At 57.9% G+C, this 14,166-nt stretch overlaps 1 protein-coding gene across 2 annotated transcripts in view; it reads left to right on the forward strand.

Annotated features, from left to right (window-relative positions):
* The first annotated feature begins 87 nt into the window (after positions 1–87).
* Positions 88–14,166, forward strand: part of FAM78B (family with sequence similarity 78 member B) — a 46,555-nt gene continuing 32,476 nt past the window's right edge. For both annotated transcript variants that reach the window (XR_011468629.1, XM_070395876.1), the window contains exon 1: positions 88–350. Coding sequence is in view for 1 of the 2 variants with exons in the window: in XM_070395876.1 (XP_070251977.1) it covers positions 88–350 (263 nt within the window). In the remaining variant the exon portion in view is untranslated. The remainder of the gene's footprint in view (positions 351–14,166) is intronic.

Consider the following 14,166-nt stretch of genomic DNA (forward strand, 5'->3'; position numbering starts at 1 on the left):
CGCGTCGCCAAGCCGGCGTAACGGGCGCCCCCGGCTGCCCGCGCGGCCCCTGTGCCCCGCGCCGCGCCGCGCAGGCCGGGCGGCAGGATGGGCTGCATCCAGAGCATCACCTGCAAGGCGCGGATCAGGCGCGAGAACATCGTGGTGTACGATGTGTGCGCCACCATCGACCAGTGCCCCACGCGCATCGAGGAGACCTCGCCCATCGTCCTGCGCTACAAGACCCCCTACTTCAAAGCCTCGGCCCGCGTGGTCATGCCCCCCATCCCCCGCCACGAGACCTGGGTGGTGGGCTGGATCCAGGCGTGCAACCAGATGGAGTTCTTCAACACCTACAGCGACCTGGGCATGTAAGCGACCGGCCGCGCGGGACGGGAGCCGGTCTCCCTCCGGCCCCGTCTCTGCTCCCGCCCCGACCTCCTCCCAGCTCCTTCTCTCTGCTCTCCCCATCCTCTGTCTAAACCTTCCTCCCGCCTCCTCTCCCACCTCCCCCCTCCCTGCGCTTTTGTTTCAGTGACTGGGCGGGCGTGGGGAGGCTCCTCGCGAAGCAGTTTCTCGTGGTTTGCGTCTGACTCCCCGCGAATGCGAGGAGACGGTGCGGGGCGGAGAGAACGCGGCAAGGAGTGTTCGAGAGATGGGTGGGGGTGGCTGGCCAGTGCCCTGGGAGTTTCGGGGCGTCGTCTGTGGTTTGGGGGGCTTCCCAGGAAGAGTTTAGGGGGACCTGTGGAGAGAGAAGAGGAGTGGAGTGCGGGGGCGCATGGGCTGTGCCGCGCGTCCTTTGGCGAAGCAGGTCCCGGGCGTCCGAGCGGGACTGGGTGGTTCTGCCCATGTTCCTTTGACTGTTGAAATCCAGCCCTTTCACCGGGCCAGGAAGCCTGGAGGCATTTCCATCTGGAATCGCAAACCCGGCAGAACCGGCCGCCTGGCTGGGCGCCCTCTGGATGAGTTCTGGGCAGCGGGAGCAGAGGCACCGGGTGCGTCAGGCCGAGCAGGGCTGGTGGCCTGTGCGAGCGGCTCCTGCTGGTTCCGCACGCTGTGCGTTTTGTGCTCCATGGTCTTAACTTACTCCAGAACTTTCCTAATTGCAGCGCTGGGAGGGCTCCCACCGCCGAACCTGGGAGCTCTCCAACTCCTTTCAGCAGCGCGTGCCGGGTGCGGTGAGACCTAGCCTCTGAGACTCCCTGGCCACCAGGGGCAGAACTGCAGGCTGGTGCGTTGGCGTCTAGGGTTCTCTTATTTACTAAATTTTCATAATTCCCCGCCAGCCTCCTTTCAGAAGCAGACTCTGAGCGGATGGCAGCTACAGAGGCTGAAAGGGTTGGGCCTGTGTTCTACCGGCTGTTCCAGGGCAGGTCCAGGGCACCCTAATTAGCTTGCAGCCTATAGGGAACCCCTTTTCTGGAAGTCAGCCTCATTTCACTTATTCATCCGAAACCCTAGAATCCCCAGGTTCATCCATGGAGTGTGGATATGGGTCAAGCCACCCTTCCGAAGCCGCTGCAGGCTCCCTGTTGCACTCCTAGCACGGCAGTTCACACTCCTCGGAGGTGCTAAAAGGAACGCTGACAGGTCGCCTGTCCTCCCCGAGAGAGTTTGCACTTTTCAAGCACAAACGCCCAGGGCAGGAGAAAGTGTGTCAGTGCTGGAGGTGTGAGAGTGGGCCCTTCATGCCTCCACACCCCGTGTTCTCCCCAAAGGCGGCTGGATGAGAAGTGGGGGACATATTATTTTGGGTGAATCACATCATTTAAAAACAGACACACCCTCAAAAGAATGATTATATTTGAATACATGTGTCTCTTAAAGCTGGTTTTTGCTTTATTTTGTTTTTTAGAAACCGGTTCCTTCCAACCAAGTCAGAGAAAGGCCCAGACAGGGCAAGGGTGCCCTCCCTTCTGCCTCCCGGCCTGGCCCTGAGGGCAGTGTAACCTTGATGGGGGCTGGGGGGCAGTGATCGCAGCCTGGGGCCCCTGTAGAGGAGGCCAGAGGGACTGAACAGAAACAGCCTCAGGTTCCCGAGACCACACAGCCAGGACTCTTAGTTACCTTGATCTCTTAAGCCAGTGGTCGGCAAACTCATTAGTCAACAGAGCCAAACATCAACAGGACAACGATTGAAATTTCTTTTGAGAGCCAAATTTTTTAAACTTAACTATATAGGTAGGTACATTGTTATTAACTTAATTAGGTACTCCTAAGGCTTGGGAAGAGCCACACTCAAGGGGCCAAAGAGCCGCATGTGGCTCGAGAGCCGCAGTTTGCCGACCACGATCTTAAGCAAATCAAAGGCAAATACATAAAGAATTCTTCCCATAAAAGAAAGTGTATCCGACCTCAGGAGAAGTCCAGGTGAGATGTAAACAGACGTGGGAGTTGAACTTCCTGTCTCTGTGGGAGGGTGTGTCCATGCTGGAACTGACATTAACGGGCAGGGATTGGTGCCAGCGCTGAGGCTGAGGGGCACGGATTCCCTGACCTTCCTTGCGGAGTTCTTACCTTCGGATTGGGGGAAGCTTTTGCCGTTAAATGGCTACTTTCGGCATTTTAAGATTGTTGGTTTTCAAGTTGTTGATGCAGGGGAGCAAGGACAATCCCCAAGAAGTCATAAAGCCTGTTATTATGGATCTGTGTCCAGATCCCGCCCGCCTCTGTGTGGCTGCAGTAATTGCTCCATTTAAGGACACTTTGGAGCCCAGCTTTGATTGAACCAATTTCCACAAAATGCTGATGCCTGAAAACTTGGCCAGTGTCAACTTTTTAGTGGGAGCTCATATGACAGGAGTCGCTGCAGTCTGCTGGGTTTGATGTCCACTTCAGCCGGCACCTTGAGTGGAAAAACCCCGGCACCTGTGTGCAATCAATGCGCTTGTTATTACACGAAGCATGATAGGATGAGAGGACTGGGTTTAGAAAGCTGCCTTTTCAATATTTGAAAAGTTGAGGAAATCCACAACTCAAAACGGCAAGAAAACTCTATTTATGGCTTAAAGAAAACATGAACTTTTGTGGTTTAAATTTTCAAGATCTCCAAGAATAGGGTTCTGAAATAGTTGATGATCATGATGGTCGGAGCTTAACTTGAACTTGAGGTCAAGTGATGGGACTTGCTCGGATGATTCTGTAGAGGCAGGATGGGGAGTACTCGTGCGCCCTGTTGTCTCGTGAACCCTGCCGCTGCAGCCGTGGTGATGCGGGTCTCGTCGTTAGTGAGGAAGGGCCCCTGCTTTTCTCCACCCACTCGTCAATAAACCCATGTTTCCGAGGGCCTCCGGCGTTCTGGAGTCTGTGGGCAGTTTCCCTGCTCCTCAGTGTGAGAGGTGGGGGGATGCCGGAGAGGCTGGGCACCGGGCAGGGTTCTCTGGAGGTGTAAGGACTGGACTGGACTGGACTGACAAGATTCCACTGGGCAAGGAAGACTGATTCTGAAGGGAAAACAGCAAATGCAAGGGAGGGGGGCGGGGCTGGAGTGGAGCTTCCAAGTGGAGACTGTGGGAGAGGGGGTTCTAAAGGGGGCTGGGTGTGTGGGGGAAGTCCTTGGACATTGTGGTCTGGAAAAGACCAGGTCGAGGTGGGAGTATAGAAGGGATCCATGCCTTCAGACCTCTCGGGCACACGGGGCTTTCAGTAGGACATGGACCTTTATGATGGGAGTTTTGGATCGTAGAGTCCAACCCAAGAGATTTCCTGAGGGAGGTCTGAACAGAAATGGGGTCGTATGTCAAGGATGGAGGAGGGGAAGCTGAGGCCGATGGGGAGCCCATGTGCATCACCTTCTAGAGCTGGAAGGGAACGAACCCTCTGGTCAGCCCAGGCTGATGGAAGGAGGACGCTGGCCTGCGGGGAGCTTTAGGACTCAGGAGGTCCTCGCTCGCTCCCCTCCTTCAGCTCTGCCTGTCTCTCTAGTCTTCCCTCAGAGCCAGCGTCACTGAAGATCTGACTGTGCCCCCTCCCTCTGTCACCTGCTCTGTTCCACCCAGGCAAGTCCAGCAGCCTCTTTAGAGAGACGCTCACCTTCTCAGCAACATCCCCGTGGCTGACGGCTTCCTCGTCCCGCTCACTGCCTTCGGGAGCTGCCGCTGTTTGTCCAGCTTCCCCCCCTCCCCCCCCCCCCACCTCTCTCTCTCACCTGAAGAGGCAGCTCATCAGGACTCTGCTCGCTCTACATGCTCCCTGGGAGATTTCTTTTTTAAAAAATATATATATTTTTTATTGATTTCAGAGAGGAAGGAAGGAGAGATAGAGACATCACTGATGAGAGAGAATCATTGATCAGCTGCCTCCTGTACGCCTCCTACTGGGGATCAAGCCCGCAACCCGAGCATATGCCCTTGACCAGAATCAAACCCAGGACCCTTCAGTCCACAGGCTGACACTGTATCTACTGAGCCAAACCGGCAAGGGCTACTCCCTGGGAGATTTCATCCATCCCATTGGCCACCAATGCTCTCCTGCAGCTTTATGGGTGTGTGTGTGTGTGTGTGTGTGTGTCTACCCAAAATTTCCTCTTGGCCATCTGGGTGGCATCTCAAGCTTTGCGAATTCAAACCTGAACCCTTGACCTCCACTGCAGCGCCCACCCCGAATCCACATCAGTGTCAGCCTAGATATTCCCCACACCTTGGGTCCATGCTCCAGTCCTGCTGGAGTCTCCAGGGCAGCTCTGTCCGGCCACACTCCCTATGGCCCCCGAGTAGCTCTGTTTGGCCACACTCCCTACAGCCGCCCCTTCCATCTTAGGACACATCAACATCACTGTCCTGGCTCCGACAGCGGCTTTCTAACCAAACTCACTACCTCCAGGTCCTCCCCACAGCAGCCTGAGTGATGTTTTAAAGTTGTAAGTGCTACCACTTTTTGCTTAAGCCCTTTAATGACTTCCATGCACTTGGGTAAACGTTGAGGATGTCTCCCCACTCTCTGAATTTCTGTCCCCAGGCCAGGCCAGCCTTTTCCCATTTCTCCAAAGGGACCAACTTGTTCCCAACCCAGAACTCTTCATGGGCTGCTCTGTCTGAAATGCTCTCCTGGCCCACCCTCTTCTAGCAAATTCCAGCTCCCCCTCCAGTCTCAGCGGTTAGCTCTGCGGAGAGCCCCTGCCTTCCCCATATAGGGCTGTCCTTTCCTCCACTTAGTGAGGGAATTGTGCGCTGGTTTCCACCTGCCTCGGCTCCTGCAACATCAGCCCATTTCATTCTCGACGAACGAACAGTGCTGGGCCCGCAGCACAGGTTTAGGAAACATCTGATGAAGATAAATAAATGAGCCATTTGTCTGACCTCAAATAGTCTTTCTTCTCCCCCGAACCATGTCTCTCCTCAAGTTAGCTTTTCATCTGAAACCTGAGGCCGACCCCACACACACTGGAGCTCTGAACACTCCCGCCGCCGCCGCTCAGCACGCGGACAGATTCCCTCGCGGTGCTTCCTGCCATTTTGTTCCGCGTTGCCTCCTCGGCACAGGCTTCTTCTGCCATGTCCTCTGCCCCTGTGGGCCCCTGTGTAGCAGGAGCCAGGAATAGTGTTCAGCAAACACCTCGGCCACTCTAAGTCCCCAAGGAGACATGACATAGAAAGCCTGCCGTTGTCCTGCTCCGCCAGCATAACCCACTCGGACCTGAGCCAGGACTGTGGCCATTACTGAGATGCCCCCCTGCCCAGCCATCAGTGCCCCAAAGCCAACTCCCCGTGTTCCCAGCTGCCTGTGCATGCGGTGTGGCCATGGGCGGGCCCTTCGCTGCCCACCGACATGCCTTCTGCGGGCATTTTGCTCTTGAGGCCCAGCTTGGCCTGTCTGTCCAGGGAGCCTGATGGGTTTCCAGGCCACTTGTGTCCATACCTGTCCCCCGAGTCCCACTCCGCTCCAAGCCAGGGGCTCCTGATCAGGAAGTAGCCAGAGCTGGTCCTCACCAGAAACACTGGGGACCCCTGTTCTAGAGCCACAGATAGGGGCACAGGGTCCTGTCCCCAAGGAAGCCCTGAGTGCCCTTGACAACTGGCCTGACCCTGGGCCTGTAATCTCTCCATCTCCCAGGAAGGAGGGGGAGGAGGCAGATCTTGTCAGCATTAGCTGACTGCAGATAAAACACTACTCTGAGTCCCGAGGGGGGGCGGGGCAAGGAGACAAATGATGGAGAAAGAGTTCAGGGGGGAAATCAAGGGTGAGTTAGCAAGGACACGGGTTTGGAGAGCCTGGGATGCTAAGATCGCTGCACAGCGCTGGGTGGGACGTGGGAGCAGACAGAGGGTGTGGGCCGCAGGGTGTCGGTGACCTTCTCCATGGCAGCGAGGTCAGTGCTGTCCAGGCCAATCTGCAAGTGCTTCACAAAGTTCCAGATTAAGAAAGAGGGGCACCTGAGGACATACAGGGCCTCAGGAACACACCCCCCGCCCACCCTCCCCCCCACCCCACCCCCCACCTTCATGGCCCATCTGGCCCTCCCTGCGGCCCTGGAGCTGGATGCTGTTATTCTGCCTCTGTTATCGATGGGAGACTGAGGCTCGGGAGGTCAGAGGACTGGCCTGAGGCCACACGTCCAGCGAGAGGCTGAGCTGGGATGCTTCCGGCCCCGTGTCCTGCCTGGCCCAGCGGTGGCGGGACAGGTTAGCATTCCGTTCGTGTCAGGACACAGGCCTCCCGGTTAAGGTCCCTGCCGTTGCTGGCTCAGCGTTTCCTTGGCATTTGGGGAGAAGCTCAGCTTTGTCCTCAGGACTCAAGTAAGTGATCCTGCCGCTCTCGCAACCAGGCACTTAGGTCCCCTGGCGAGAAAAGTTCCACGGACAACAGAGGGGCACTGTTTCTGTTGTGCGAACACGAACCGCAGGAAGTGGCTGTGATGAGACCAGAGGGAACCTGAAGTTAGCAGTCACAGAGCAGTGTGGTGGCCCCTCAGAGGCAGGGCCCACAGGTGCCAGGGCCCCTGGGAGGGCTGGAGTCCCTACCCCACGGCAGAGAGACCCACAGTGCGGATGTCCCCACCAGGCGAGAGCCATGGGTGAGTCCCCTGTCTCACGCACCCACATCACTTTGGTGCTGGGGTTGTGATGGTTCGTAAAGAGGGGTGTGCGTGTGCGGGTGCAGGGACTGTGTTCCGAGTCTGGGAGGTCCTGCCACGGGAAGGGGAACAAAATGACATTACAGGTGATGTGCGGGGAGCTTCCACATGTGGCCGCGGGGACACCTTCAGTGCGGGATGGCTCATGGCGAGGTGGGGTGCCTCAGCTCAGGGACCCCCTGTGGCCTCATGTCAGCCCCGAGGGACGGCCCCGGGCCCAGCAGACAGTCGCCCAGCCCCTCAGGTGCTGCCTTGGGAGTTGTTCATCCCTCCGCTCAGCGCTCAGAGTTGTGTTTTATCTGCAGTCACAATTTTGTCCCTGGGGAGGACCTGGCTCGGGATTCTCGCCCAGTCAGACCGTGTTGGCCGCGGGACCCTGCCGCTCAGGCGCTGGGAACCGAGCCAGCGGGTCGTGCTGACTGTGCCCGTTGAAGACACAGCCGCTGGCTCCCCAGCTCGGGGGCGTGAGTCCCAGTGCCCTCGCTGTGACCTTTGCAGGTCCCTTAACAATTCAGTGTCTCTCCTGCCTGCACGTGAATGGGCAGCAAGGTCTGTGCTGTTTCCTTCAGGAACCTCTGTGGAGGGCTCTCCTAACTGGAGTGCTGTGCACGTGCTGGAGGTGACTGTGCCACCAGGGGGCGACGCTGGGTCAGCCTGGGGGAACCGGAGGGTGTGGTGGGGGCACAGAAGGAGGGGACAGGGACGGCTGTCTTCTGTCTTTTGTGTACTTGCGTGGGTGGTGGCTCCGCGTCCCAGCAGAAGCCACCCTCCAGGTCTGCTCCGAGCCGTGGTCCTGGGCGCAGTGAGAGCAGGAAACCATGCTGTCTGTGCCAGGAAGTGTGGTGTTGGTTCCCAGCCTGGTGGACAGATGAGACCAGCACCACAAACAATTTGTGTCCGAAACGCTTTCTGATATATTCTTTATGATGTGTTTTTAATAATACACATATTCACAATTTTGTCCCTTTATAAAGGGGACCTCCCCTAATTAACCTCACAATAATCGTGAAACCTACTGAAGGCAACCGGTTTTCCCATTTTAGATGAAATAACATGCTCAAGGTCGCTGGCAGGTACTGGTCAAATCAGACCTAGCGTCCAGGCCCCCCACCTCCTGCCCGAGTGCCCTCCTGTGCCACGGTCACGGTCAGCCAACCAGGACCGGAGCCGTGTACACTGAGCCCCTCTGGGTGGGTCAGCGCCCAGATGCCTCTGAAGACAAGAGAGGGTAGATGAGGACACGTCAACGTGTTCAACAAAAGCAAAGAGAAATTTCAGGCTGTCAGGTTAAAACAGAATAAATCAGGCCTGTGCCACCTCGTGGGGTGACTGGCAGCCTGGCCCGGCTCCCTCTCCCGGGCCCTGACCTTTCCACGCTGGCTCGTGGGCCGAGCTGGGCAGCCGCGCAGAGGCTGTCAGGGTCTGACTAACGGGAGGCAGTAAATCAGCCTCGTCAGCACACGCTGTGCAGGCCCTGGAGGGGCAGGCAGGCTCGGGGGCGAGGGGGGGGGGGGTGCCTGGGCACGCATAGTGGTGGGGACACGGGGAACCACCAGAAACAGGCAGTGAGGAGTTGCTTTGCCCGGCCTTGAGGGTGGGGAGGTGTCAGGATCCAGGATGTGGGGGCAGGAGGCTTGAAGGGCACTCAGACGAGCTCTCCTGAGAGAAGGAGGCTGCCTCCTCTTCTTCCTCCTCCTAAGAGACCAGGTGGAGCCTCCATTACCGTGGCGGCCTGGCCCCGAGCCTTCGGGGCTCCAGACCAGATTCTCTGAGTGACTCAAATATTGGAGAATCTGTTTCAAACTTCCATGAACAGCCTTGACATTTTAAGGAAGGATGAAGATGTACGCGTCCCAACAGTAAACCCCGACTCCTGTTGAGGACAGCGGCCTGGCCTTCGGAGTCCGGAGCCTCTTTTTCTAGGACCGGAATCCACCTTAAGGAACGGGCAGAAATTTGCTGACTGTCTCCCCAAGAGGCCACGAGCCCCTCGGTGACAATCATGACAATCGCAGCAGCATTTGCTGGGCACCTACTAGCTCTAAACCAGTGGTTCTCACCCTTCTGGCCCTTTAAATACAGTTCCTCATGCTGTGACCCAACCATAAGATTATTTTCGTTGCTACTTCATAACTGTAATGTTGCTACTGTTATGAACCGTCATGTAAATATCTGATATGCAGGATGGTCTTAGGCGACCCCTGGGAAAGGGTCGTTCGACCGCCAAAGGGGTCGCGACCCACAGGTTGAGAACCTCTGCTCTAAACGCTGCCTGCAGAGCTGGCGCCCATCCGTCCAGTTCCGAGTAAAGATGGCGAGACTGAGGCCGACAGGGGGGCAGCTTGCCCACTTTCCCAGCTAGTCAGTGACGGGCCAGGTTGGAAACCAGCATTCCAGGGACTCCCATGCGGTTATCCGCCACGTGGCAGGGGAGTGAATGCGTGCGAGAGTGGATGTCGCCCGCACGCTGGCTTTGTCCTCGCGAGGAGGCCTGGGAAACGGATTTCAGTCCCCCTCACCTCTCAGCTGGTGTGCTTGGCTGGTCAGGACATGCTGTCACTGAGCAGGGGTCATGGGTCAGACCCAGGGGACCATCCCAGCACCCGGATCAGCACTCTGCCCTTCCAGTGACCTCGAAGTGGCTGCTACCAGATCCCAGTCACCCCAGAATCTAGATTAGAGAGCAGCTGGAAATGCACCTGGGGGCCGGCAGACTCACCCCGACTTGGGGGTTTGCGGCGGTGCCAGAAGTCATCCAGCCCAAGTGCTCGTTTTATAGCTGGGGCTGCTGAAGCCCAGAGAGGGCGGTGGCCCACCAGTGAGGAGCAGGACAGGGCTCTGGCCCAGGCCCAGCGACATCATAGCCGGTGATCACTGCCGCCCGGCAGCACTGCACCCTGGGCTGGCCGGGAGCCAGCGGCTCACTCCTGGGCCAAGGCCGGGGCCCCTGGTCTGTAGAGCAGTAAGCAGGCATCCCCACCCTGTCTGGTGAGGGTCCACGTCTGTGGGCAGAGGTGGCTGCCTGCACAGGGCGCAGCCTCCAGCACCCCAAGGGATGTCTCCACAGTTGCCGGAGCAACAAGACCAGCCTGTTCCCAGGGCTGGCAGGCCACAGGCCATGGTTTGCAAGTGAAAAAGGAGAGGGTCTCCCCAGAGAGGCCCATCACAGATGGCAGGGAACGGAGGGCTTAACAGCCGAGGGAGGGGGATGTGGGACAAACTGGGGCTCACTCTGGGTCCGCAACACCCGGAGTCTCTTTCCTCCCCCTCCACCCCCCAGCTCAGGGGCTGTGCCGTACATGGCCCCTGGCCCCTGCCCACAGACAGGCCAGGCAGCTCCATGCCCTGGCAGCTCGGGTAGAAACAGGATCCAAGTGTGTTAAAGTGACAGATTGTGAGGGGCCAGGGCCCTCCCGGCAGCAGGCTTAGCGGCGGCCCCGGGGGATGGAACAGACGGGGCTTCTGGGAGGGGCAGCCTAGCAGCTGGAGATTGTTTCTATTGTGGTTTTCAGTTGGGTTCCTCTCGATATTCTTTTATTTTTTGTGAACTTGAGGCGTTTTAGCAGAGTGGGACCTGACTGCCACGCTGCTTCCCCTGCAGGAGGGGTGGGGGGCCAGGAGTGCAGGGAGCCGGCGCAGTTCGCTGTGCCCTGGCTGGATTGGGGGAGGGGGCCCCCCCACCAACAGCTAATCGGCAGACCCCTGAGATCTTCAAAGGACTGAGTTTATTTTAAAACAAGTCTGTGTTTGTAAATAACAACTCAATCTGATGAGTTTCGGTTCTTTATGAAAGCCTGTCATTTTCCTGAGAAGCACACTTCAGAATGGATGAGTCTCCGGGAGTGACCGGCCCGGCAGGCACGGTGTTGGGGCGGGAGGGTCGGAGCTGCGCTGTCCCTGTCGGCTGGGCCTCGGCTCCAGGCGGCCGAGGAGCTGTCCCAGCAGATGTCCAAGCTGCATCTCCCCCGCTGGCTGTCAGGTGAGCCCCTGGATGAACGTGAGATGCTCGGCGTTTTACACAAATCCTATCTCAGTTAAAGCCCATTGACATTTACATGGTCCCTGTTTCACTAAAGAAACAGGCCTTCGAAAGAGCATGTAACTTGCCCAGACTCAGCACTAGGACCAGAATTTAACACCAGGGTCCCAGGACTCTCGACCTGCGCTTCCAGCCTCCATTGTTGTAGGTCGTCGCTTCCCCCGGAAAGAGGGAAATTAGCCTCAGGGAAGGCTGAGGCCAGCAAATAACTGGAACATCTGATAAAACCATTGCCAGCGCTCTTGCCAAACTGCAAGCGTCTGAAAGGCATTTCACAATTCATCTGGAAGCCCAGAAAACACACTCTTAAAAAAATATCATCGAAGATTTGAGTGCGTGGTGTTAGCAGCTTTCTGGACCCCTGACCACTTGCCTTCAGCGATCGTGTGCGTGGAAGGTGTCCACGTGGCTGGGCACAGGCTGGAGAGACAGTGTCGATGCTGTTGTCATTAAAAATGACCCCCAAACAGGAAGCATCCCACAGGGAAGCCTGGGCTTCACAGCCACCAGTCGCCCAGAGCTCATCGCCCTGTGCTCGGTTACAAAGCCTGGCGTCCTCTGTCCCTGGGTTCAAACCCTGCCTCCGCCACGGACTCCCTGTGGCCTCAGGCAGCTTCCCCGTCCCAGGCTGCTGGGCAGATGAGATGAGCTGACATGTATGAAGCACTCAGAGCCGTGCCTGGTGCGTGGCGTGCACTTCCTGTTCAGGTTAAATTTTTGAAACAATGGATAAAGAAATAATGACCAGGTATTCATTGTGTGCCTGGTACACACAAGGAGAGAGGCTGGGAAAACTTTGATACGTGAAGGAAACCTGGTGGGCCTGTCAGAGCCCTTTGCACAGCTGACTGACCAGCTGGTGTTTATTCGGCACTTGGGGGCTGGTCATTGTGCTGGGACACGATGGGCCAGGTGGCCAGGGAGGCCCACCCCAGGAGGGGAGCCCCACCAGAGGAGGGGAGCCCCAGAGACTCGTGAAGCACTCTTGAGGAGCCCATGTCGCCTTTGCATTCAGCCTGCTCCAGCTTCCTAAGCGTGCTTGGGGGTTCTGTGTTGCTCGTCCTGGGACCCTGTTCCTAGGGAAGGTCTGGCCTGAGCTGGCAGCAACCGCGGGATGTCCCCTCCGTCCTGCTCCCTGGTCTCAGCTCCCTGTACCTCCAAAAGGACAGCGTTCCAAGAAGAGACGGCAGCGGTCACTCTCCACAGCCCGAGGGCTGTTCTGATCACCTTCACCGCACACAGCCCTCCCCGTCCTGGTGTGAGTGCCTCTCCCGTCCCCGTGTCCGTGCGGCACCCACTGAGCCGCACTGTGTTCCTCCGTGGCCGCCTCTCCGGCGAGGTCCTCTCTGACCAGCTCCTAGATCTGGCCCTGCCTGAACCCAGGCAGCTGAGACCCAGGCCCGGAGCTTAAGCCCTGGAATTCGGTTAGGAGCTCAGAATTTCTAGGAACTCGATGGCTTCGTGTGTGCGCTCGGTGGCTGAGGCGAGACCAGTGGAGAGATTGGGGGTCATGGCCACAAAGAGGTAAAGGGAGCTGCATACCGAGGAGGGCGGAGGACCCGGAGCTCCGAAAGGGAGGGTATCCCGGCCCCAGCGGCCAGAGGATGCGGAATGCTCAGGCCGAGAGGTGGAGGGAGATGCCCACGGGACCCCTCAAGGTTCGCCCACTTTGCCCTCCAATTGGCCTTCTGGGTTCTGAATTTGAGCATCGGCTTAATAAGCCACCCCGGACCCAACGATCAATCCTTTTAACTCAGAGGCAGAAGCAGCGACTCAGTAGGATCCTAAGTACATATCATCTTTGGGGTCCCGGACGCCATAAAACCCTGAATGGGGAAGGTAGACACTGGCCCTGAGGTCAAAGCCTTTTCAGCAAAATGGCGTGAGCAGTTCCAGAGACATCAGGCGGAGCCCTGTCCTCGAGGCTCTGGGCCTCTTGAGCCGTGTCAGTGGCCACCTTCCTCTCGGTTCACAGAAGCGGGGGGCGCTTTGCTCCTCGCCGCCGCTGAGAGCAAGGAGGGGCCGCGCTGCTTCTCTGGCAGATGAAGAAACCAGACTCGGGAGCCCGTGACGGGTCCGAGGCCAGAGGTGCAGACAGACAGAGTGTGTTCTGACCCTTGTCCGCTCCGCCACTTCCCCAGCCCCTGGCCTTCTGGGTCCTGAGTTTGAGCTTCCGTTTCATGTGCAGCCACCGGAGAAAGAGCCACCTTCCTGTGGGAACCTGCAGGGATGGCCCACGGGTGCCGAAGCTGTGTCTGACCTGAGTTTGTCTTTGGTCGTGAACAGACACGGCTGGCCATTCTGCTGACTCTCCCTAAGATAAGGCTTGTGGCCTCTCACGTCAGGGAGCCGCTGGGCAGGAATTGGGGGAATGCCTGGCTCAGCCCTCCCCCTCCACACAGCCCAGAGCAGGTGAGCGTCCCCTGCCACGCGGGCCCTTCTCCCGCCCCCCCCGCCCCCCCGGGGCCCAAGGAGAAGCCCTTTCCCTTGGTGAGCCAACCTGCAGGCGCCAGAGGAGCTCGGACAGGTGGGGAGTGAGGCGGGCGGACGGGCGGGAGAATTTCCGAGATGTGCACGCCTGTCTTGGCTCCATGTTTACAGACCTCTGACTTGGAAAGGCGAACACGAAAGAGACAACCCTGATGGAAAATGTAAGATGAGTCAGGAGTGGGGGCTTCTGCAGACCATGCCCTCCCGGGGCTGTGGGTGGCAGACGGGGCTCGCTCTCTTGTCCCAGGGCCGTTCGTTCAGGTGGCACATCCTTCATTTGCTTTGACGAGAATGGACTCACCCCAGCTTGAGGGCACCCCCCCACCTGTCTTCTCTGGCAGAGTTTGAGAATCGAGGAACCCAGGGCTGAAGTGTGCTTTTTAAATGGTATCAAGCATAGGAGGTGGTGTCAGGTCCCCCCAAAAGCCCACCCCATCGCTGGATTTTCCAAAGAAACCCAAATCACTCTTTCACAGGCAGGAGGCTGGACGAGGGCCGCGTCTTTTGTGGAAAGATGAATGAATGGCCCTGGCTGGTTTGGCTCAGTGGGTGGAGTGTTGACTGGCGGACCAAAAGGTCCTGGGTT

Source organism: Myotis yumanensis, unplaced genomic scaffold (assembly GCF_028538775.1).
Source record: "Myotis yumanensis isolate MYYU_CA2020_CCGP unplaced genomic scaffold, mMyoYum1.0.hap1 SCAF_17, whole genome shotgun sequence".
Classification (NCBI taxonomy): Eukaryota; Metazoa; Chordata; class Mammalia; order Chiroptera; family Vespertilionidae; genus Myotis; species Myotis yumanensis.